At 39.8% G+C, this 26520-nt stretch overlaps 1 protein-coding gene and 1 long non-coding RNA gene across 3 annotated transcripts in view; one reads left to right on the forward strand and one right to left on the reverse strand.

Moving 5' to 3' along the window:
• The window catches only part of LOC140726357 (uncharacterized), a 69296-nt gene extending 58809 nt beyond the window's left edge, over positions 1 to 10487 (reverse strand). Inside the window, exons 1-2 of the long non-coding RNA XR_012098616.1 lie at positions 10287 to 10487; positions 6489 to 6605 (exon numbers count right to left, since the gene is read on the reverse strand). This is a non-coding gene — a long non-coding RNA (uncharacterized lncRNA). The remainder of the gene's footprint in view (positions 1 to 6488; positions 6606 to 10286) is intronic.
• Positions 10488 to 10750: 263 nt separating this feature from the next.
• The window catches only part of LOC140726356 (neuronal vesicle trafficking-associated protein 1-like), an 87810-nt gene continuing 72040 nt past the window's right edge, over positions 10751 to 26520 (forward strand). Inside the window, exons 1-2 of one of the 2 annotated variants that reach the window (XM_073042627.1) lie at positions 10751 to 10905; positions 11617 to 11750. In XM_073042627.1, coding sequence (XP_072898728.1) covers positions 11619 to 11750 — 132 coding nt within the window. In that variant the 5' untranslated portion in view covers positions 10751 to 10905; positions 11617 to 11618. Of the gene's footprint in view, positions 10906 to 11076; positions 11203 to 11616; positions 11751 to 26520 lie in introns of those variants that run through there. The other variant, XM_073042628.1, reaches the window with a different exon arrangement.

Raw genomic sequence — 26520 nt, forward strand, 5'->3', positions numbered from 1 at the left:
TATTAACAATGAATAAATTGTGGCTGTTGAAATGAATCAGCACATCTCATGTTCTTACTGTATTCAATATAAAGGAAGGGAAATATGATTGTGCAAATGGCTAGGGATAAGCATATTGAGTCAGAACAATTATTGGGTGTTCCTTATTCACGCCCAATGGATTCTTCACATTAAATAGATGGTTTTAAAAATGGCTTGAACTCTCTCCTGCAAAATTAGGCTTGCCCTAAATCAGCCACTACCAATAAGCCCTAGAAACTGACAGCAAAACGAAGGCAAACAACATATGCTGCTAGAGAGGTCATACAGCCATAGAGTCATGGAGCACTACCGCACAGAAACAGGCCATTTGGCCCATCTACTCCTTGCCAAACTGTTATTCTGCCTAGTCACATTGACCCTAGCCTGGGATTGATGGAAGCAGATATAGTAGCAATGTCTGAGAGGCATTTAGACAGGCACATGAACAGGTATGGAATAACAGGATATAGATTTGGTGCTGGCAGCTGGGATTAGCTTAATTGCATCATGGTCTGTACAGACATAGTAGATCCAAAAGATCCTGTCCTTCTGCTCTACTGATCTATGCTCTATACATGAAAATAATCACTTCTTACTTCTCACCTCATATTTAGTAATATTCCCTTTATCTAATTGTCCCCCAACTTCTCCTGTTGCCTAGCCACCTTAGCAACTCCCCTCACCTCCAGTAGCCTGCCTTGAATGAGCGCATCACACTCACCCGAACTTGATCCCAATCTATGGCAACACTTAATTGAGAGCCTTACTACATTATCAAAATTTAGCTACGTGGCCCTCTTGAATGGTGGGTGGTCTTTTTAAGATTCAGGTGCAAAAGAAAAATATATCCTAGCCCCACTTTCTTTACAATATACAGGAAAGCAGAGTTCACACAGAGCTCAATACTGAAGTATCCATTTCTGCTATTTCAATAGTCACATTAATTTGCTCAAAACAAATAAGTTAACATCACCATTAAGATAACAGATAGAGAAATATTAAACAACTGTCTTGCTTATCAATTCTTACTACTAATAAGAAGACAGAATTGCTACCAATAGTCATGCAACATTTCCAACAGCAATGTAACTGTTTTATAAACAATGTTTACAGTTGTAACAGCTTACTATCAGTATTGATATAACAATTGTCTAACTGCCACAAGTAATACTGCATACTCTCAATGGTTATTTAGAGTTTTATTGTCTGCTATAATGAACCAATAAAAAAAGATATTTTAAATCAGTTTATCTGATTGTAGAAACATTCATTGGAATTACTTCTCCTCAAGGTAATCTTATTCTTTGTGTTTTCAAATGTTGTAGAAAACCATTCAGCTGATGGTATCCAGTAAAGTCAGCTGAACCCAAGAGCTTAGGTACCAGCTTTGATCAAAATCATTTTTAGAAAGCAAGGAAGAAGTTGTTCTATGATATATTAAATATGGTGCTTCCCAAAACAATGTGTCAAAAGTAGGTCATTCAAACTAATTAGTTCTTGCAGTGTTTGTGGCTATCTTGAGCCTCCTCCTACTCTTTCTCAACTAGGCTAGCTAACCTGTGTCTCCTCTCTTATATGCTTTCCCAGTTAACATGTGTCCATACAGTTCACCTATACCAGTCAATTTAGTCGTGAGTCCCACAATCTCTTAATGAAGATCTCGGCTTTATTTCATCTCCACAAACCTCATTTTATAGCACATTATTGGGTTCAGGCTATTTTCCACGGTAAAGGGACACAGCGTACTGAAAAATACAAACCATCATTTTTGATATCATCTATAAGAATCTAAACTCTTTCCTGTGGAGACCAGAACTGTACACATGCTCCAACTGTGGTCTAAGCAAGATATGATGCAACCTTAGCACAACTTCTCCACTTTTCATATAGTAGTAAATGCTGCTGCTGCAGCAAAAAAAAAGCAGAATCAAAATAGAAACCTGCAAGAATTTCCAATGTTTAGTTTATTTCTTTAGGGCCTAATCAACACATGTCATCCTTTTATTTATGGGGATTTGTACTTCTAGACCTTCTTGCTTCTGATAAAAATGAGAAAGAACAAGCAATTTTGTTCATACTAATTTCTTATTGAATAATTCATGATCAGTTCTTAAATAATGACCATCCAACTTATTTCAGATCTATAGAAAGCTCTACAAAACTTCTCCTTTATCATAGTTAATGCAAAATTATAATATGTCTGGACTTTGTGCATTCATTAATAATGTTCAGAAGTTGTTTTCCACAAGATTTCAATAGGAAATAGTGTCCATATATTCCATGCAAAAAAAAGTCAAATTTTAAGTATGATTTTTCATTAATTTTTAATACCCTTCCTAACAGAAGTTAGCATCGTTCCTGCTAAAGGGATAAATTAACTAATGTTTCCATGAATCTGTTCCTATTTCCATTGCTATAGAAAAACTCAGTCTGTAAATTTGTCATTCTGACTTAAGATGTCTGTCCGATAATCATCCTTGCCCCTTGCAGTGATTCACCTCAGCATCTGTATCTCTTCAAAAACTAGCATTTGCTACTGTATGTAGCAGCTTTATCTGTGATCTGTCTGTATAAAGCTTATGTGATTTTCTTTGGAAACATGATATTTTTGAGTTACTTTTCATTTAGTAAACAAAGCTAGTTTCAATAATCACATGCACTCTTTTAATTAACTAAATAACTAAAATTGTATTGTGTGTGGCATCCGTCGGTCTCGAGAGACCATGGACCTGCGCCTGGAGAGTTTTGATTCAGCTGCTGATGGTGGTGCAGCGCCTGTTGTGGCTGTACAGGCCCCCACGGGAGTGACAGTCTCGGTTGCAGCGATTGCATTTGAAGACGCTCTCCTCCAATGTTGCCGTGTTGTTGTCTTTTCGGCGAGCGCGCTTTTCCTCGGCGGCAAGCCTCAGTTTCTCTTCTCCTCGCTCCAGCCCTCTGTGTAGTTCTCGTCTCCAGCGTGAGCGATCGTTCGCGACGTCTTCCCATCTTTTGACGTCCAGGTCCATTGACTTCATGTCCCTTTTGCAGACGTCTTTGAAACGAAGGTGAGGATGTCCTCGTGCTCTCTTGCCGGTGGTCAGTTCCCCGTACAGTAGGTCTTTCGGGATCCTCCCGTCCGGCATGCGATGTACGTGCCCTAGCCAGCCAGAAGGATGAAGAGGCTGGGTAAGGACTCAGGTGTTGGTGACTCGGTCGGTCCACTTGATGCCCAGAACGCGTCTCAGGCTGTGCAGGTGGAAGGCTTTGAGACGTCGCTCCTGCCTGGAGTAGAGGCTCCAGGTCTCGCTGCCGTAGAGCAGTGCTGAGGACGCATGCCCTGTAGACTGCAATTTTGGTGTTCGTAATTAGCTTTCTGTTCTCCCAGACTCTCGTGGTCAGCCTGGCGAATGTGCTGGCTGCTCGTCCGATCCGCCTGTTGATCTCGGAGTCCGGGGAGAGGCTGTCCGTGATGGTGGAGCCGAGGTATGTGAATTCGTGGACTACCTCCAGCTCAAAGTTGTTGATGTTGATGACGGGGGAGCGGGGTTGTTCAACGCCTTGGCCCATCACGTTGGTCTTCTTCAGACTAATGGTTAGGCTGAATTCCTGGCAGGCTCTTGAGAGGTTGTCCATAAGTCGCTGCAGTTTCTCTTCAGAGTTTGTCGCCAACGCTGCGTCGTCTGCAAACAGCATGTCTCTAATGAGTACTTCACGGACCTTGGGTTTTGCCCTCAGCCGGGACAGACTGAACAGCCTTCCGTCCGATCTGGTATGAAGGTAAACTCCATCGGTTGAAGTTCCAAACGCGTGTTTCAGCATGACTGCGAAGAAGATGCCGAATAGGGTGAGAGCAAGCACACAGCCCTGCTTCACACCGCTGCAGATGCTGAAAGCCTCTGAAGAAGAGCCGTCAAATTGAACGACGCCTTTCATATCCGCATGAAACGATCGGACTATCTTGAGGAGCCTCGGAGGACAACCAATCCTGGCGAGGATTTTAAACAAGCCGTCTCTACTAACAAGGTCGAATGCCAAGGTCGATGAAAGCGACGTAGAGTGGTTGTCTTTGCTCTCGGCATTTCTCTTGCAGCCGTCGAAGAGAGAAGATCATGTCGATTGTGGAACGTTCCGACCTGAAACCGCACTGAGATTCGGGGTATACCCTTTCGGCGATTTTCTGTAGTCTGCCCAGGACCACGCGGGCGAAGACCTTCCCAACAATGTTCAGCAGCGAGATTCCTCTGTAGTTGTTACAATCGCTTTTGTCGCCCTTGTTCTTATAGAGGGTGACAATGTTGCAGTCTCTCATGTCTTGCGGCACATTGTATTATTGGTGTAATATCCCTACTATATTGCTGGATTCTGACTACTATTTTGGAGTGAAGGTATCAGAAAAGGGCAATGGTACAAAGGAACAAGTGTATTCATTTCAAAATTTTGATACCTTCCAGATATTCTATAGCCCTTTGAGTGTGTTTTACTACTTCCCTTGATCTTTTATATTCCTTAGTATCATATTTTGTTTATCTCCTCTTTGTGATAGGGAAAGGGGTTTGGGCAGGGGAGTAAAAAGAATTAAAAAACTTACAAAGTACTAGCAATTGTTCAGTGACTCACAATCCACATGTCTAGCCCACAAATATTGTTTTGCCTTTATTCCCAAATTTGTCATGTTATGGTATTTTAAAATGACCCTTTTCCCTTGTCCACATTTACCACTAGCTCAATGACCTGTTATATAATCAACATCTTGTCCAGCTATTGGCAGCAAAAAAATAGATTATCTGGTATTTGTGACAATGCTGCAATGCTGCTTGTGAGCCTTTGTTATCATACATAGACTACGGTCTCACTTACTTTAAATGATACTAACTATTCTCCATTATTTGTTAATTAGCTGGATTAATAGCAAATATTTATATGACCTTCTGGTCATTTTCCTTTCTTTGTCTCCTTTCTTTCGATTCCCACATTTAGCTTCCTCTGTAGCCACTAAAGCTAGCTGTAATTACCACACCTCCTCTTCTTTTTCTTTACTCAGTTTCTCTTAGCACTTCTGTCCTTCACATGAAGCTTGACAAACAAACTTGATGCCAAACCATAGACAAAACCAATCTGCTAAAAACTTTCACAGAGAAGTAGATTTCAAGTTCAAGTTTATTGTCATCAGCATCACACAAAAATGCTGGAGAAACTCAGCAGGTCAGACAGCATTCATGGAAATGAATAAGCAGTTGACGTTTCAAGCCAAGATTCTAGCACTGGTCTTAGCTCGAAACGTCGAGCTAAGATGTTTATTCATTTCCATAGATGCTGCCTGATCTGCTGAGCTCCTCCAGCATTTTGTGTGTGTTGCTTTAAATTTCCAGCATCTGCAGAAACTCTCCTGTTCATTTATTGTCATCTGACTTTACATACGGCGGAATAGAATTGAATTAGAATAGAATTTATTTAAATCTTACATCCATCCCACAACACGAGGGAGTAAAAATCTTTGTGTTATGACTCCGTTGCAATATACAGACATGTGAATTTAAAAGTCTAATGGCTTGTAGAAAGAAGCTGCCCTGTAGCCTAATGGTCCTGGCTTAATGCTGTGGTACCATTTGCCAGACGGAAGCAGCTGGAACAGTTTATAGTCGGGGTGACTGGTGTCCCCGATGATCTTCCAGGCCTTCTTTCTGCACCTGCTGCTATAAACGTCCTCTTGGCAGGAAGCTCACATCCACAGATGCGCTGGGCTGTCTGTACCACCCTCTGCAGTGCCCAGCGATCAACACTGGTGCAGTTCCTGTACCAGGCAGTGATGCAGCCAGTCAGTATGCTCTCAATGGAGCCCCTGTAGAAGGTCTTGAGGATTTGGGGGCCCATGCCAAACTTCTTCAGCCACCTGACATGGAGGAGATGCTATTGTGCATTTTTTGCCACAAAGTTGGTGTGTACAGTCCAGGTGAAATCATCAGTGATATGTATACTAAGGAACTTTAAACTACTCACCCTCTCAACTGCAGACCCATTGGCGTTGACTGGGCTGAGAGTCTCCTTTCCTCCTGTAATCCACAATCACCTCTTTTGCTTTTTGGACATTGAGGGAGAGGTTGTTATCCTGGCACCACTGTGTCAGGGTGTCAACCTCTCCTCTGTAGGCTGTCTCATTATTACTGGAAATAATGCCAATCAAAGTCATGTCATCTGTGAATTTGATCAGCAGATTGGACCTGTGTGTGGCATTACGGTTGTGGGTGCAAAGGGAGTGGAGAAGGGGACTAAGAACACAACCCTAGGGGGCACCTGTGTTGAGGGTCAGAGGGGCAGAGGTGAGGGAGCCCATCCTTACCACCTGTTGGTGATCTGACAGGAAGTCTAGGACCCAGCTGCACAAGGTGGGGTGCAGGTCGAAGTCTCTAAACTTCCTGTCACGTCTGGAGGAAATTGTCGTGTTGAATGCTGAACTGTAGTCCAGGAACAGAATTCTAACATGTGCATACCTCTTCTCCAGGTAAATGAGGATCGTGAGTAGTGCTGTGGCTATGGCATCATTAGTAGATCGGTTCTGTTGGTATATACAACCAAACAAAACAACGTTCCTCTGGACCACAGACCACCTACAAAACATATATCACACACAGCACATAAACCAAAGCCTTACCAGAAATAAGTTAATAAAATATCATTTAAAATGCATGTAGTGCACAGCACAGGTAAACAGTAAAGGAAAGATATATCATAGTCTTAGTGATGAAATCTTGGTGGTGGCAGGGTATTCATTAGCTTCACAGCATGAGGGAAGAAGCTGTTACATAGTCTACAAATAGGGGAGGAATGAGGGAGACCACAATGATCCTCTTGTCGGTTGTACTATGGGATTAATGGATTTGTGGCTATATTTATCAATGGTACAAAGATAGGTGGAGGAACAGGTAGTGTTGAGGAACCAGAGAATCTGCAGAGAGACTTAGACAGTTTAGGGGAATGGACAAAGAAGTGGCAAATGAAATACAATGTTGGAAAGTGTACGGTCATGCATTTTGGTGGCACAAATAAATGGGCAGACTATCATTTAGATGGGGAGAATTCAAAATGCAGAGACGCAAAGGGACTTGGAAGTCCTTGTGCAGGATACCCTAAAGGTTAACCTACAGGTTGAGTCAGTGGTGAAGAAGGCAAATGCAATGTTGGCATTCATTTCTAGAGGTATAGAATATAAGAGCAGGGATGTGATGTTGGGGCTCTATAAGGCACTCCTGAGACCACATTTGAAGTATTGTGTGCAGTTTTGGGCTCCTTATTTTAGGAGAGATATTCTGACATTGGAGAGGGTTCAGAGAAGTTTCACGAGAATGATTCCAGGAATGAAAGGGAATGTCTGGCCGCTCTTGGGCTGTATTCCCTGGAGTTCAGGAGAAGGTGGGGGGGATCTCATAGAAACATTCCAAATGTTAAAAGGCCTGAACAGATCAGATATGGCAAAGTTATTTCCCATGGTAGGGGATTCTAGGACAAACGAGCACGACTTCATATTGAAGGACATCCATTTAGAACTGAGATGCTGAGAAATTACTTTAGTCAGAGGGTGGTAAATCTGTGGAATTTGTTGCCACGAGCGGCTGTGGAGGCCAGGTCACTGGGTGCATTTAAGGCTGAGATAGATAGATTCTTGATTAGCCATGGCATCAAAGGGTATGGGGAGAAGGCAGAGGAGTGGAAATGACTGGAGGAAATAGATCAGCCCATGATTGAATGGTGGAGCAGACTCAATGGGCTGAATGGCCTACTTCTGCTCCTATATCTTATGGTCTTATGGTTTTTATTATGCTCTGTAGGGTCTTACAGCTTCTGTGACAAACAATGGTTCAGCCAGACGGGACACTCTCGAAGGTGAACCTGTTGTTAGAATGAGGGTGGGGAGCTTTGTACGCTTCAATCTCCTCAGAAAGTGTAGATGCTACTGTGTCTTCTTAACTAGTGAAGAGGTGTTGTTGTCCAGGTTAGATTGTTTGTTATGTGCACACCAATAGTTTGAACCCTCTCTAGGGCAGAGCCATTGATGTACAATGGAAAGTAGTCAATCTTTGCCTTTCTGAAGTCACAACCATCTCTTTTGTCTTGTCCATGTTGAGACTCAGGTTGTTGTTCTTACATCATTTGACAAGCCTCTCTGTGTCCTCTCTGTGTGCTGATTCGTTATTGTTGCTGATGAAGCCAACCATGGTTGTACCATCAGTGAATTTGATGAAACAGTTTGAACTGAATCTGGTAGTACAGTTGTGAGTTAGCAGCATGATTAGCAGCATCTGAGGGATGATAGCCTTAAATTCCAAACTGAAGTCAATGAACACCATCCTCGTGCAAGAGGCTTTGTTTTCTCGGTGGGACAGGACTGAGTGGAGGGCTGAGTCTATGGCATTATAATGGATTGGTTTTATGGTAGGTGAACTGAAAAGGGTTCTATATAATTGGAAGGTGGAATTTTATACAATCAGTTACTGGCCACTCAAAGCACTTCATGATTATTGAAAGTGGTATGAGGAGGTAGTCATTTAGACCAGTCACTGTTGGCCTCTTGGGCACTGGAACAATGGTGGCTGTTTTGAAACCTCCAGGGGTAGTGGCCTGTTTCAAAGACATATTGAAAGGTTACAAGGTGAAAAGGTTTAGAGAGGAAATTCCAAAAACTGAACTGCATAAGGTAGAATAATAATAGTCATGGATGTAAGTCATATTCATTTTGATGTTTTGCTCCCTCACCTCTCTTCCTACTGCTAATTTCTGCCAGTGGTTCTTCCTTCCATGTCATTCACTCCACCTCATGATCTCCATACTTCTTCTCAACTTCTCTTCGTATGTCTATTTACCAGGTTCGACATCAAAGCTGAACTATTACTCCTGCTTCAAAGCAATGTTGTCGTGGAATTAAAATATTAGCAATTTAAAAATTAAATCAATTTAAAACCTAGCTCAATTTACCATTTCATTCATGTTGCTAACCTAAAGTTTTAAAAATAAAAACTTGTTCCACAGCACAAAGTTCCAGTTCAGTAGATGTGAGGTGGTAAGGAAAATGAACATGTGTTATGGTATGATCTGTAAACCCCGAAATGGTAGGGAAGAAACGATGCAGAATACAGAAAATAACTTGTCTTCCATTCCTGCTCCTCGTTGTTCTCTTGTGCTCTTCAACCTTCTGTCCCCTTGCTCCTCTCTCTTAAAATCTATCTGATTTCCCATACACAATGCTGTTGAAGAATAATTAAATTTGCATTTAATATTAAACAGGTGGAAAGTTGAGGAGGAAATGATCAGAAAAGTTCTTGCTCTGAAGTGCAGGATGATGAGTTGGCAGATAGCATGCCATTAAAATTATGCTGGGAAGCTAAAAATATGAAATGATGTTCAACAATTTCTAGAAAAGATGTCATCACTTGAATTTACAATGGTAAAAGTTAAGATGAAACTGTGTCAAAAAGCAGGAAACACAAAGTAGGTTTGAAAACTATAAGTTTATACAAATGTGTGATTTATAATAAATTGTATTTTTAAGTGGTGGACTCAAGGTGTACAGATGTACCAAGCTCCAACAGCTTTAGACCATTTAATTTGTAATAATTGATACTTAAGATGTTTGCTAGTTTTACTAGCACTTTGAGCACATTTGTAAATTGAAAAGCAATTGAAATGAACACCTATAGCACCTACATTAACTTTACATGCATATTGTACATTCTTTTGTGCACTGTCACATATCAATATTAAAATTCATCAGCTATTGATTCATCCATCTACTTAATTTATCTGAATATTTTGGACACTAAATGTTCCATGCTAAACATCATTGGGCCATAAACTTAATGCCATTTACGGATCTAATTTTATGAAAGAAGAAACTGAATTTGCATTCATTTGGGACTTAAGAATGTCCTAATAACAATTGATATGTAGTCACTTTTATATTCTTGGCATACATAATCAAGATGGACACAAGACTTAAAAGACAACAATATGACAATAATCAGACCACCTTTTTTGTTGTGATGTTATTTGAGGGATAACTGTTAGTAAAACAGTAAGAGAGTTTGTCTGCTTACCTTCAAAATCTATATATCTTTTATATATATGCCAGAGCGATCAGCGTTTCAAAAGAAAAACTACATCCCTACCAGTTCAACCTTCTTTCAGTACTGCAATGAATCGTCAAGTCTAATTATACACTAATCTTAGTCTGTAATTCACTGAACATCATTAACACGGGAACAAAGGGAAAGATTAATTAAAATCCCGACCCTTACCTCTGAAATTTCATTTCCAGACTTCGTCTACCTCTTTTTAAAATGCTTCTTAACACCCTCACGGTACTGTCCTAATACCATTTTAATTGATAGTGTGAAATTTTAATCCCCAACCACTATTGCGAAACACTTCTGCGTTAAAAATAAACTCTCTAGGTAAATGCAAGGCAGTCTTTTTTAACCCTTGCCTAAGAGAGAACGGATTGCTCGAGACACATTTTGGCACTCGGACGGGGTATGGTCTTTGACCTGAAATATTAATTTCCAGCACCATCCGCGCTATCTTTAGTGTTTGTCCGTGGATTTTTCTTTTTTTTTAAAAAAAGGAACTAGATTAAGAAAACGACAACCTAGGCTCTTCAGAAATAAAACCTGCTGGTGAACTGCGGTGTGGGCGCAGCGGAAAGATATCTGCCCGCTCCGGAGCCGACAGCGCGGCTGCGTCACCACAGACGAGGCTTGAAAATGAAAACATTCTCCAAACTCGATCAATGACTTTACTGCATCCTCGACAACGCTTCTTCAGCTAGCTACTTTCCGCCATTTTCCAGCTGAAGTGGGAAAGGCTTTTGCAAAGAAGACAATATAAAATCTTTGTAATTTTTGAAAGAATTATCAGGTGAGGCGGCTTTCTTTCGAAACAATTCTGTTCCGTGGTTTATTTGCGGGGGACGGGTGCGAGTTTGCTGTGTCGTGCCTTACCTCGGCAAGACTGAAGATGCTCCCATGTTACTAAGGCATCGTTTTTCACACAGCGGCATTGTTCAACGAGGTTTATAAACGAGGTTTATTCCATCTTGCAGTAAATTGGGTTACGATGTATAAAAAAAGATCGAATTGCTTTTGAGGAACAGGAAACAAAATGCATTTGACATTTGGTGCATTTTACGATTGCTTGCTTCTGAAATTGTGACAAGTAATTCGCTTTTGTTTGTAAAAATGTAAATCACGTCGGGTCTGGATAATTTGTGCGGAAATTTGCACTGCGTCAAATTAAAATCCTGAATTTTCTAGTTGATTAATCCAAACAAGTGTTTTTTTTTGCTTGTGTCCCGGTTCCTGAAGCGAACGGTAGATAGCTTTGACAATAGCATGATTTCCTTCGTCTTTAGCACCTTTCTTTCGAATAAACTAAAAAGGTAGCTTAAAATAAATAAGATTGCCAAAGATCATCCGTATGTTTCACGCGGATGTCCCAGGACGGTGATTGTTGTGAATTCTGACAGAAGGCTGCTAGTTCCATATTCTGTTTCTTTGAAGCTCCATCCGTGTAGTTGATTTCCCCCCAGTTCGAAACGAAGAATAAACCCTCCTCATCTATTGTTCGCAGCCATGGTGAAGTTGGGAAACAATCTGACTGACAAGAGCAATGGGAAGGCTGCAGCCCCTGAAGATGGTTTTGACACCATCCCCCTTATCACACCACTGGATGTCAACCAGCTGCAGTTCCCGGCGCCTGATAAGGTAAGCTTGAACGACTATAACATGTAGAGGATGTTGAAAATACAGCTCTCATGCAGCTTGTTGGTATTTGCAGAGAGAAGATGAGCCATTAATTTGCTTCTCTTCACTAAAATACAAGGCAGCCAGGTCTGTCATGGATTGAAAGTGATTTTTTTTACTTAAAGATTGGTCGGCGTAGACCAGTTGGGTTGGGGGGGGGGGGGGGGGAATGTTTCTTTGCTGCATCACTCTATGTTTCAAAGGTTTTTTTTATGGGGAGAAAGGTGATTCCTGAACTTCAGTATCACATCTTGCAGGACTTTCCACTGCATTTATATTTGAGATTATTATCATCCTCAAAGTACCTTAGAACAAAGGAAGTGAGGTACCGGTAATTAAGCTGAAAGTAATCAAAGGAATATGGGATTTCAGAAGCTGAGATGGACCAAACATTTGGTTTTAATCTCATATTTTTATGTTGAAGATCTACTGCAGTCCAGAGTGGTAGACTAACAGTCTGCAGAATGTGGATCTTTGGCCCACCATTTCCATGCTAGCCATCAAGTACCGATCTCCATTAATACATGTCTTATTATGTTGTAAGAGTTGCCAACCCTGCCCACATCAGTTGGTGCATTGTAGATTCCAGCAGTTATACTTTATAAAATTAGGAAACAAAACATATACAGAAAGGAAAACAAGCTAACTATTTTTCTAGCTGGTTGTCCTGACCTCTTACCGGTTTGTTTACAAGAAGAGAAAGCAGATGACAATAATTTGATTTGCTGCTAGATATGCCATGAAAATAAGCAATAACATTTATCTTTAGTATGTATGTTATACATACTCCTGCACTTAATAAAGTGGCCACTGAATGAATGTTCATGGTTTTCTGCTACTGTAGCCCGTCCACTTCAAGGTTCGACATGTTGTGTGCTCAGAGATGCCCTTCTGCATATCTCTGTTGCAACACATGGTTATCTGAGTTACTGTCACCTTCCTGTCAGCTTGAACCAGTCTAGCCATTCTCCTCTGACCTCTCTCACTAACAAAGCACTTTTTCCCACAGAGCTATCGCTCTCTTGATTTGAAAAAAAAAATATCATAGCATTCTCTGTAAACTTTCTAGAGTGGACCACAACCTTTTTGTAAAATTTAGAAGCTTGCATGCCTCAATGACCCAGAGAGCTATGTTGGCTGGAGTTAGGGCCTTGTTCTTTGATTCTTGGTAGGGCCACCCATGCCAAACAGGTCAAAGGGTAGAGGCTAGACTAGGAGTGGGCTACTGGTCCACCAGATTCTGGGGTTCAGCTCAAGGCTAAACAACACTGATTGGTAAAACAGATTATTATGGAAATAGCAATGAAGATGGAGTCCCTTCATTGCTGCCCTAAGCGCCAGTGGCACAATAGGCAGTAAGTAAGTAAGCCTAGAGAATGTTGTGTGAGGAAAATCCCAGGTGAAAAGCTCTTTCTGAGATACTCAAACTACCCCACCTAGCACCAAAAATCATTCCACTTAGATCATATTATTCTCCATTCTGATGTTTGGTCTGAACAACAACTGAACCTCTTGACCATGTCTGCATGCTATTATGCATTGAGTTGCTGCTGCATGATTGGGTGAATAGTTATTTCCAGTAACAAGCAGGTGTATAGATGTACCCATCTAAAATGGCCACCGAGTGTATAGCCTTATTTAACTTGTGATGCACCAGATCTTATACTTTGCATGAAATGTCACAGATTTACAACTGTTAAAGCAAACTCCTAATACATAAAATGTAAGAAAAAAATTGTCACTTCTTGGTTTTGATGATCTTTTGACAAACTATCCTCTCCTGAGAGAGAAAAACTAAAAAAGTAGCAGTCTAAAGTTTTCAACAGTAAATGTTAATTTGAATTGTTAAAAACACAAGTTTATTAGGATTATTTGGTTCTGTAAAAATAGTCCGGTCAGTCCCGCCACTATGTTATTTCTCTGTGGTGTTGTAAATTAACTTCCTGTATGTGCCTGTTTTAATCCCCTTTGAAAATCCTCATTAATTTTATTTCTACCCTCTTGCAGGTGGTGAATTCTTTAAAAAAGTATTTTGCACCTTTTACCCATCACCTTGAGTATGTGTTTCTTGGTCTTTGAGGCATCCCGAGCAGAAATTGTTTCTGTCAGTCCTATCCTAACCTGCTGTGATTTTTTTTTTAAACACTGTCACCAAATTTTCTTTTGATCTTTGCTCTAGGGAAGGCATCTTTCTAGTACTTTTTTCTCTCTGCCCCCTCACTCCAATAACTTAATAACTTAACTAAAATATGATGACAAGAATTGAATGCATTTTCTCTAGTAGTGTCCTAATGGTTGTTTCACTGGAATTTAAAGTAACACTTTTGCTTTTGTACCCTTTGCCTTAGTTTCTGGAAAGTTTACCTAAACAATTCATTCTTCAAACAGAGTACCTATATAGTGACAACTTGTACTATAATAACTAGTGTCTTTACTATCGCAAAATATCCCAATAGTGCTTCATGGAAGCACTGTGAAACATTTTGACATTGGGCTATATTAAATGTTACCTGGCAGTAAACACAAAATTGCACCAGTACTTGATAGCACGATCAGAAAATAAGAAATAAAAACTAATACTGCCTGGAAAAAAATTCTAAAGTGTTTGGTAGTCAAATATCACAAAACGGTTTTAATTCTCATTGAGTCGATGAGCTAGAACAAAATCAAGCTTCGTTGTGTATTTCTGAAATGTCAGCCAACAGTGAGTTGTCATTTCTACATGTATGACAAATTTTACTTTGTTTGCAAGTGTCCTGAAGGGAATTGAAGAATGATTATTTTCTATTTTTATGGAGAGCATCAGAACGTTCTTTCTACTAATGGCCACATTCATCAATTTCAACTGTTCTATGATTTGTTTTCTTCACTGTCTTAATAGTCCTTTCTCACTTGCAGCAAACCTCCAGTTGAGACAATTGTTAAAATTTGTTCACCAAAGTTTTGGTTTCCTTCTGGCCCTTAAGATGGCTGAGTGTCAACTTCTTTTTGTTGTCAGGTCATGCTCAAGTGAATCAATCTGAGATGTTGAAAGTGTTCTGTAGCCTAGAAATGGGCAATGGTTAATCTGCAGTCTGGTGCACAGTTATGTTTAACTGCTAATCTGTTGTTCTCTTAAGAGCAATTGAAAGAAGTAGAGTAGTGGATGCGGAGTATATGGATTTTAGTAATGCATTCAGCAAGCTTCTCCATGGTAAGCTCATTTAGAAAGAGGGGAGGCATGGAGGCTGTGTAGATTCAGAACTAGCTTGCCCACAGAAGGTAGCAGATGGAGCGTCTTCCACCTGGAGGTTGGTGACCATGGTGTTCAGCAGGGATCTATTCTGCGAACATAGATTCATGTTCATAGATCCCTCAAAGTTGCTGGGTGGTTAAGGTGTATGGGGTGTTGGCTCTCATTAGCTGGGGGATTGAGTTCACAAGCCATGAAGTAATGTTGGAATTCTATAAAATTCTGCACCATACTTGGAGTATTGTGTTCAATTCCGGTCACCTCATTATGGGAAGGATGTTGAAACTTCTGAAATAATGCGGAGGAGATTTACAAGGGTGCTGCCTGGACCAGAGAGCATGCCCTATGGAGGTAAGTTGAGCAAGCCAGGGCTTTTCTCTTTGGCGCTAAGGAGGATGAGAGTTAACTTGATTTAAGTATATAAGATGTAATGAAGCATTGATAAGGTGGATAACCAGTGTACTTTATCCAGGGCTGAAATGGCTAATATGAGAGGGCATAATTTAAAGTGATTGGTGGAAAGTATAGGGAGGATGCCAGAATTTTATCTTGCATGGGATCAGTGGGTGGTATAAACTCACTGCCAGGAATAGCAGTAGAGGCAGATACATTAGTGATACTTAAGAGATTCTTTGATAACATGAATAAAAGAAAAATGCAGGGCGTTGTGGGAGGGAAGCATTAGATTGATCTTGGAATAGGTAAAAAGTTAGGCACAACATTATGGCCTGAAAGGCCTGTACTGTTTTATGTTATATTTCTAATGTGGTCTTTAGTTCAAGTGGTTGAGTAGGTAAACTCATATAATGACAGAATCTATTTGGCTGAAGCTACTAAAGGGAATAATAATTGTAAGGTTTTGATCTGGTTTTAGCAGCACTCAGTGTTCAAGTTTACTTTCTCTTTTGCTTATTATCACTAACAAATTGATTTCTGGAGTGCAGTGTTTGGTGCAAGTCTATTTTGGAAGTTCAGATGTTGCATATACAGTGACTATAAAAAGTATTCACCCCCCCCCCTTTGGAAATCTTCATGTTTTATTGTTTTGCTATAGTGAACTACAGTGGATTTAATTTGGCTTTTTTTTTGATACTCATCAATAGAAAGGACCCTTTTGTATCAAAGTGAAAACAAATTTCTACAAATTGGTCTAAATTTATTACAATTATTAAACACAAAATAACTAATTGCATAAAAAGTCCAGACTCTGACTTGGCCACTCCAGGACATTAACTTTGTTGTTTTTAAGTCATTCCTGTGTAGATTTGGCTTTATGTTTTGGGGTCATTGTCTTGCTGAAAACAAATCTTTTCCCAAGTTGCAGTTCTCTTACAGACTGCATCAGGAATTCCCTGTATTATGCTGGATTCATTTAAACACTCTATTTTCATAAGCCTGCTGCAGTGAAACATCCTCACAGCATGATGCAGCCACCACTATGCTTAATGGTATGGATAGTGTATTTTTGATGATTTCCGTTATTTTGCTTGCCCAAACATAGAATTTAGTCTGTTTGGACAAAAATCTCATTTGGTTTTAACAGACCGTAGAACCTTCTTCCAGCTGACTTCAGAATCTCCCACATGCCTTCTGGCAAACTCTAGCCAAGATTTCATGTGAGCTTTTTTTCAACAGTGGTTGTCTCTTTTCCACTCTCTCTTAAAGCTGTGACTGATGAAGCACCTGGGCAACAGTTATTGTAAACGCTGTCTCAGCTCCTGAAGCTTGTAACTCCTCCAGAGTTGTCATAGGTCTCTTGGTGGCCTCCCTCACTCATCCCCTTGGATGGTCATTCAGTTTTTGAGGATGGCCTCCTCTAAGCAGATATACAGCTGTGCCACATTCCTTCCATTTCTTGATGATTGATTTAAATGTACTCCAAGAGATATTCAATGACTTGGAAATTTTCTTGTATCCATCTCCTAACTTGAGCTTTTCAATAATCTTTTTGCAGAGTTGCTTAGAGTGTTCTTTTGTCTTGTACTGACTCACCAGCAGTTGGACCTTCCAGATACAGGTGTATTTTTACTACAATCAATTGAAACACCTTGACTGCACACAGCGATCTCAATTTAACTAATTATGTGACTTCTGAAACCAGTTGACTGCACCAATGATGATTCGGTGTGTCATATTAAAGGGGATGAATACCTATGCAATCAATTATTTTGTGTTTTATATTTGTAATTAATTTAGATCACTTTGTAGAGATCTGTTTTCACTTTGACACAAAAGAGTTTTTCTGTTGATCAGTGTCAAAAAAAGCCAAATTAAATCCATTGTGATTCAATGTTGTAAACAATAAAACATGAAAACTTTGGGGTGGGGTGATTAATTTTTATAGGCACTGTATTTCAAGACTAAATGATAAAACTTTAAGTCCAGAGAATCTAAGGATATGGAGATCAAAGGTGACAATATGATTACAAATCAGCCAGGATCACATTAATGATGGAGCAGGCATGATTTATTACCAACACCTCCCTTTTTTTATGATTCTCAACTTGTCATTTTGGTTTTCGTATTCCTCTGTGGCCTCCGCTTTCTCTTTTTCTGAAACCTACTTCTGACCCTGAAACTCAAGGATCTGTATGCTTCACTAGTTGTGGCCAGGTTTGTTTACTGTAACTGATTGTGCCATTCATGCCTATGATTCAGCCCCATGGTTTGGAATTGCTTTTCCATCTCTTTTCTGCTACCCTTGTAACCTGGCCCTTTGAAGGTTTTGAGCAATCACCCTATTGTTGCTTATTGTGTTTTATTATGCTTCTGCTGCAGTGTAAACAATGTTACTTGCCTCTGACAATTCTGTCAACGTTATCCATAAAAATGAATGCCTTTTAGGTCTGATATTTAATGAAGAAGCCTATCTGAAAGCTTAATTGCTCATGACTGGAAAATTGCCTATATATTTATTTCAACATATCTCCAAAAACCTGCTGGAATAATTGTTTTCTTGCCTTTTATTCAAAAACAGGATTGGCAATCCACTGATCTAGATTGGGATGTTGCTGTCTGAAGTCAGCTGTGACATCGTGAAACTCCAGCTTCTTCATTGGGGAGGGAATCCCAGTTGTTGCTCTTTGAGCTTTATCTAATTTTATAGGCATTGAATATTTAAGGGTGATGTTGGGAAGCAAGCTTTCACAGTCACACAGTGAAATGTTGAATATTTTTCTCCTCCTCCCCGGTATATTGTCAATTGAACATATTGCCACCGAGATCACTAGATTTGAATTAGGAAAGAGGTATTATGAGCCGTGGAACCAAGATGGAGGTAAGATGCAGATCATCCATAAATTAATGGAATGGTAGAACAAGTTTAGGGAGGGAATGGGGCTAAAAGCCTACTCCTGTTTCAAAATGCTGGTGTAGGAAATTAGAATTGGACTTGTGTGAGATACACTTGTGCTCCAGTCTTGCTCTTGAACAGTTACAAGGGCAATGTCCAACTTGCATTGAACTGAACCCAGCAGAGAAACAGTGCCATTATTGGAGCAGGAGCAGAGAAATTACAGAGTAAGGAAGAAAGGAACTGAAGGAGAAACCCGGGTAGGTATGCAAAGCCCATGTGCATCTCGTGCTAATTTTGCTTTAAATCTGTTGGAAAATGACAGTTTGATGTGTGAGCTTTCATCATTCTTCTCAACAGAATGTATAATGCAGTTGTTCATTATAGGATTGATGTATCCTTGAAAAAGTAGATAGCACTGCCTGATCAGGATACAGTATTATGTTGCAGTTATGTACCCCTAAGAAGTCTGTGGCTACAGTTTTGCAATGCAAAGACTACAGTAACTACTGTAGGCTTTGTGTTGCTTGATATCTGTTACTAAATAATAATATGAGGTGGTGATGAAGATTGCATGATTTGCAATCAAGTTCATGGTGATGATGGTGAAGCTGAATGCTTTCAGTCACTGCTGTATAAAGTGGATGGCAACTTCCATGGGTTAAACAATGTATTTGCAAGTTAATAGCAATGATGCCCTGCTCTTCTGTGCCAAATGCTGCTGTAGATTTCACAGATGCAAGATGTGACTGACTTGGTGTGAAGTTCGCGTTTTCATACAATATTTTCACTTTTAACTAAATCACATCTACCGTGCTATATTCACCCTGGACCTGAAAAACACATTTAGTCTGTCCTCAGAAAGATATTTTAATAATTCTTGTTATTTGAAAATTTATTTATATTTTTATTTAATCTCATGTACTTTGCTTTCTGAATAACACTTCTAGTGAAGTCTATGAATGTTGACACAAAACAGAAAAAATATTCCATGTGTGATGGATGTTTAACCACTATGCCCTGTTGAGTTCCTTGGATTTTTTTTTTACAAAGGGTGCTAAATTTGAAACAATCTAGTAAAAGAAGAATTCTACATGTTTTTGAAACATAGTTTACAACTTCCTTTGAGAACAATAGTGGGTAAAATACTAATGTTAACATGTTCGGCCTTTTTGTTATGCCTCACCTGATTAACATGTTTTACCAGTCTTTGACTGGTATGTGATCAAGAGTTTATATTTTAATGTGATGACATTGGGATAGCAATAATTATGGATGCATATATCCTCTTGAATAAAGGGTTAATTCCTGTAATTTAAACCCTGTTTGAAAAGTTATATGAATAATCCACACTATGAGTGGATATTTTCCCAAGACCTGCAGTGTTGATAAAGGCTAAAATTGTGACTTGGGTTTTCTTGCTGTTCTTTAAAGTTTTGATGTGGACTGCAGAGGGAATAATTTCATCAGTGTGTTTTATATTCTTATTCTTTAGGATTTTAAATAACTTATTAATAGCTGTTTCAAAGTAGTTCAGACAAGAACTGCTTTAATATAAATGTGGATGCAGTGTGTTTTTTTTCCCAGTAGCAAATTGAGAAAATTGGTTATTTGTGTAGCGGAACACAGTTGTAAGTACTTCTGGTTCAAAGCATGCTGATGTGGAATTTCAGCTGGGCACTTCTGGATGATTATCATGATTATGCATCTGATGTGACTTTCAATGGAATGTTGCCCAGGAAATTGTTGTACTGAGAAGCGCTTGTCTTTGAGCAACGTTGGAACAGCCAAGCTGTTAAAGCCCTGTAACAGTGCTATTCAAAGCTGGCTTCTTGAAGCACAAAATAAGTTAGCCAGCATCACCCCTGCACCCAAGGGATGTGACCCATGCCTGACTGGCTTTCTTTCACTTCGACATAGCACAGCAAACTCATGCATGTCATTAAATGCACAGGTGAATTTCTTAGTTTTGGACTTTAGTTTGTCTATATTTTGCCATAGGAATTTCTTGCTCTATCAGTAGCACCAGAAAGTGGCAACCTTTTTATTACTGGGCAATGTACTTTTCTGGTGCTAAGGTTCTGAAGCAGTCTGGTTATTTTACCTACAGGTTATGATGAATTGTTCTTGCGCAGATCATCTAGTTCTCTCAAAATAAATGAGATGGTGATTAAAGTGAAAAGGTTCCTTTGTAATTTTTTTGATAGAACAACCATATACACAGTGGATTGATGGAACAATCCATTGTCCCTTTGGTTTTCAAGGCGGAAACCATCATTCCAGTGCCAAAGAAGGTGACAGTAACCTTTGTGAATAACTATCGTCCTGTGGAATTAACATCAACCATTATGAAATGCTTTGAGTGACTGGTCTTGGAGCACATTAAAGCCTTTCTCCCAGCTACACTGCACCCTTTCCAGTTCACATCACTCAGATCGATCCTCTGATGATGCATTAGTCTCTGCCCTCCACTCTGTCCTGTCTCATAGGCCAGACTGCTGTTTATAGACTTCAGTTCAGCGTTCAATGCCATCATACCTCAGAAACTGGTGGGGAAATTCTCCTCACTGGGTTTCAACACCAACCTCAGCAATTGGATACGTACTTGATTTCTTAACAGTAAGGCTATAGTCAGTCAGTGTGGGCAGCAACATCTCTCGTCCCATTATGCTGAGCACTGGCACACCCCAAGTCTATGTGCTCGGTCCGCTGCTGTTCACACTGCTGACACATGACTGTGCTGCATGATCCAGTTCAAACCGTGTCATCATGTTTGTGGATGATACAACCGTGGTTGGCCTTACCAAGAGCAGTGACAAAATGGAGTATAGAGAGGAAGTGGAGTGGCTGGTGGATTTGTGTGAGAAGAACAACCTAAGCCTGAATGTGGAGAAGACAAAGGAAATCATTGTGGACTTCAGGAAGGTGCAGACAAACCATCCCCCTCTGTGAATATATGACTCCTCCATACAGAGAGTTAAGTGCACCAAGTTCCATGGAGTTCACATCATGGATGATCTCACCTGGTCTCTTAATATCACCTCCCTGAACAAGAAGACATAGCAGTGTCTCCACTTCCTAATAAGATTGAGGCAAGCAAGGCTCCCCCCCCCGCCCCCATCTTAACTGCATTTTACAGGAGCATCACTGAGAGCATTCTGACAAGTTACATTCCCATCTGGTATGGGAGTAGTTGAACATCAAACCTGAAGCCTCAACAAAGGACTGTGAGAACAGCTGAGAGGATACTGGAATTGACTTACTTGTTTATTTATTACTATTACTATTCTCTTCTCGATTATGTATTACATTGTAATACATGCTATGTATTACATTAGCTGCTGCTAAGTTAACAAATTTCAAGGGACATGCCGGTGATAATAAACCAGTCATTAGGCTTCTGAACTCCTGGCCACATCCTATTCGAAGTGTTAATCTGTTCCGTACCTCACTATATTTAATATTAATGCACTTTAGTTTGTTACTTATGTGTTGTTCATTGGTAGATCTTATCCTTGCCCTCTTAAGTTATCATGTGTACTATTGTGCTTTATATGTAGTTAAATGACAAGAAACTTGATTTGACTTGAAATATAGTTTATGCATAGTGGATTAGAATCAGAATTAGATTTAATATCTGTCATATATTGTGAAATTTGTTGTTTTGTGGCACCAGTACATTGAAATTCATAATAATAATAACAACTATAAATTACAATAAAAAATATTTTTAAAAATTACATTAAGTGCGAAAGGAGAGTGAAAATATTGAGGTAGTGGGTTCAAAGTATTGGGTTGAAACTGGTGGTAATAGTTTTTATTAACAAGCTGGTAGATAGATTTGTTATATGCAATTGATTTGAAATATCTTGTCATTGCAATTATAGGCCGGTTTTCTCCTCTTAGAGCAACAGTCTCATCATAGTTAACTGTGAACGCCTTGGTTTCCAGTACTGAAGTACTGACTGAGATTCCACTTAGGGATTCCTTATGCAATCCGTTGGGGTAGTTTTGTGTTTTTCCAGATCCCAGGCTCTGAAACATGGAAGTTGACCACTTTAAAATCTGGCGTAAGCATAGCTGTTTGATTCAGATGAATGGGAAATAATGATGTCCAAGAGAAAGGTTTCCAAAAATATTTTTTATCTCACAAATTTAGTTTTTCTTATTCTGCTTTTCAAGGCATTAAATTAATTATTTTAAGTGTTTTTCTTTTTTTTTAACAGGTCCTATGTGTTACTGACTAAATGTCAAAGACATTCACAGTTGCTTGGTAAAGCTAACAGATTTGACAGCAGGAGAACCTGGGGGCGAAATAACAGCAGCTGCCAAAGCTGTCCTGTGAGAGCGGCAGGCTGTCTGTTATGAGGCAGCCCCTGAGCTGCGCTGTAGCCACGCTGAAACACAGCAAGCCAGGTTCCCTGCAGAAAAACTGTTCCCAGGGCCATGCTGGAACCAATTGCGTGCCCCGGGCATATGGCCAATTCCCTTTCGGGCAATGGAAGAATTGTCCAATTAATCAGACAGATTGGTTATATTTCTGTGTTGAAGTGAATTATTGCAAGGGTAAGGTGCTACACTGTCCATTCACTTCCTCCCTTACCTCCATTACCTCCATTTAGGGCCCAAAGCTATCCTTCCATGTGAGGCAACACCTCACCTCTGAATTTGTTGGGGTGTCTATTGTATCTGGTGCTCCCGGTGCAGCTTCCTCTACCTAGATTGGTGAGGCCTGATGTATGTTGGGGACCGCTTTGTTGAGCACCTCCACTCCATCTGCTAAAAGCAAAATTTCTCAGGGTCCAACCATTTTAATTTCTATTTCCCACTCCTGTTCTGACATGTCAGTCGTTGGCCTCTTCTTTTGCCATACTGAGGCCACTCTCAGAGTGGAGGAACAACAGCTCGTATTCTATCTAGTTAGCCTCCAACCTGATATCATGAACATCAATTTGTACATCTGGTAATTTTTTTGCCCTCCTCCTTCCCTCTTCTTCTATCCTCCCTCTGGCCTCTTACCTCTTCTCCTCATCTTCCTATCACCTCCCTTGGTGTCACTCTTTTTTCCCTTTCTCCCATGGTCCACTCTCCTCTCCTATCAGATTCATTCTTCTCCAGCCCTTTACCTTTCCCACCTGCCTTCACCTATCAGCTTCTAGCTTGTCCTTCTTCCCCTCTTTCCAGCTTTTTCTTCTAGCATCTTTCCTCTTCGTTTCCAGTCCTGAAGAAGGGTCTCAGCCTGAAACTTTGACTGTTTATTCATTTCCATAGATCCTGCGTTACTCTAGATTTACAGCATCTACATAATCTCTTGTGTTTAAGGTGTAGTACTGTTAATTAAAGTACAATGAGAAACTTCAGAAATGTATCCATTAGCCAGTAAAGGACTTTTCCTTAAATAGTTTACATTTTGGTAAATAATCTGTTAACAACATTTGTCCACATAGCAATTTATTATTTTGCTTTTCCTTACACCATGGAAGGCAGTCATTCAACATATTGAGGCTACATTGTCAGAACAATTTAATCAATTCCAGTCCCCGTTTTATTTTGTAGTGATCTATTATATGGCTGTTCATTCTTTCTTTTTCTTTGGTCACCCATCCACACTATGGGTAATTTGCAGTGGCCTTCTAACTTACTGGCCAGCACTTTATTGGGATATGAGAGAAATCAGAGCAATTAGGGAAAACCTATATGTTGCAATCAGAATGTACAATCTATGTGTCAACGTTGGATATCAGAATTGAACCTGAGTCGCTGGACAGTGCTGCATTTCAGCCCTGATTGTCATGTCTTGATTCATTACTGTGGATTTTGTTTGTTTCTTAACAAAGATCTGGTTAAATTTTTAATGAGCTTTCTAAAGTTTGATGTAAAACTGGCTGAATTTTATTGAACAATAATATCACTTTTTAAATAATACATTTAATATTTATCTATAAATTATTAACTTGTGTGCAGTATGTTCTCTTGCTCAACAAAACTTGCACTTGTATTCCTCCCTGTAGCAGACTCATTGAACTCTGAATTTCTTAATGAGTGGTGCTATCCTGTGTAATTAGCAGGTCATCCTTGTCTTTAAATATGGCAGAATGACACTAGATTTAACCTTGTTTTAGGATTCTATTACCCAACAAGTTTATTGAACTTCAGTGAACAAGCAAGTGTCATTTGGATGTTACTGAATAGTCAGTCTCGTGTTTGTTAGTGAACAGGAAGTTTTGAATGTTAGTGAACAGTACATCTCATTGCATATGTTAGTGAAGAGCAAGGCATATTGCATGAATTTAACATTGGAATAGCAAGAGTGAGATCTGTGCAAGAGCAGGAATAATTGAAATCAGCAAATCCCCTTATGTTGGAGTTTCACTTGAGCCAATAAAAATAAGTGTGATTTAAACAGAGTGGCTGTTTTTTGGAGTGAGCAGAGTTAGAGTGGGGAAATGAGCCTTTACCTCAAGAGGCTTCGCCAAGGAGAGGCAGATGCCATTTTGGATTGGTGTATGTGTGGGGAGCCAGTGGAAGAGTCTAAGATCTGAGGCTTTGCCAAGAAGGCACAGGTGAATAGCAGAAAAGAGCAGGTAGGTTTTTAAAAAATAGTTATCTAAAAATATACCAAATTGGAACAAATTAAATGAAGTAGGGATGCAGGATCAGGTGATGGATGTGTTGTTGTAGTCAGTATGGTTCCCTTAAAGGGAAATCTTGCCTAAAAATCTGTTGGAATTCTTGGAGGAAATAACAGTCACGATACACAATGGAGAGTCAATGGATGTTGCTTACTTGGATTTTCAATCTTTTGACCAGGTGCTGCACAGGAGGCTGCTAAACAAGATAAAGAGCCCATGGTATTATCGGAAAGTTACTAGCATGGACAGAGAATTGGCTGACTGGCGGGAGGTGTTATGTTACTTCTGTTTAAATGTATTGTGGGTGAAGAATCATATTCTGGAAGAATTGGAGAATTTTTATTTACACTAATAAGCAAACATGTCTTAACCCAGCCACGTGCTGGAACATTCTAGCAATCTTGCGCATACTCAGTGCTCTGACCAATCATGTACTGGCACATCAATGCACGTGATATTGCCACAGGAGGAAGAAAGTGGGAATAAAGGGAGTCTTTTCTGGTTGGCTGCTGGTAATTGTTGATGTTCCATAAGAGTCAGTATTGGGTCTGCTACTTTTCACATGATATGTTGACGATCTGAATGATGGAACTAATGGCTTTGCAGCCAAGCTTGTGAACAATACAAATATAGATGTAGGGACAGACAATGTTCAGAACTCTGGGAGTCTGCAGAAGGATTTGGGCAGATTAGGAGAATGTGTAAAGAAGTGGCTGATAGAATATAGGGAATTTTATGGTCATGTACTTTGGCAGAAGGAATAAGTCACAGATAAATTTTCAAAAGGGGAGCGAATACAGAAATCAGAGGTGCAAATGGACTTGGAAGTTCTAGTGTTGGATTTTCTAAAGGTTAACCTCCAAGGTTGAGTTTGTGGTAAGGCAAATGAAAAGTTAAACATTCATTTTGGGAGGATTTGGTTTAAGAGCAAAGAAATAATGCAGAGGTTTATAAAACATTGGTCAATCTACACTTGGAGTATTGTGAGGAATTTTGGGCCCCTTGTCTAAGAAAGAATGTGCTGGCATTGGTGAGTGTCTAGAGGAGGTTCATGAGAATGATCCTGGGAATGAACAGGTTAATGTATTGGAGCTTTTGATGGCTCTGGGCGTGTACTCACTGGGGTTTAGAATAATGAAGGTGGATCTCACTGATACCTACAAAATATTGAAAGGCATAGGTAGAGCGGATGTGGAGAGGATATTTCCTATAATGTTCATCTCTTATTAGTTTTGTTGTGGGAGCTTATTGAAACAATTTTGCTACTTTTGGTGATCTTATGATGTGCATTATCGTATTAGATACCGTGGGTTTACAGCTGCAGTAATGCCATCTTCCTGATGTAGCTCTAGTAGGAAGGAATGGAAAATATTTCACTATTGAGTCATTCAGCAATTATTTCAGAATAAAATCAGATCTGGACCATTTAAGAGGAAGATTAAGAGACATCCAATCATGTATAATACAACTGAACTATGGAACTTGTTCTTCCACCTCAAGTAAACAAAGTCAGCAGATGAGTTCAACCAGTAGTTAATGCAGTCACAGCCAAAGAAGAACCTATCCCCAGGACAC

The sequence above is a fragment of the Hemitrygon akajei genome, chromosome 4 (genome assembly GCF_048418815.1).
Source record: "Hemitrygon akajei chromosome 4, sHemAka1.3, whole genome shotgun sequence".
Classification (NCBI taxonomy): domain Eukaryota; kingdom Metazoa; phylum Chordata; class Chondrichthyes; order Myliobatiformes; family Dasyatidae; genus Hemitrygon; species Hemitrygon akajei.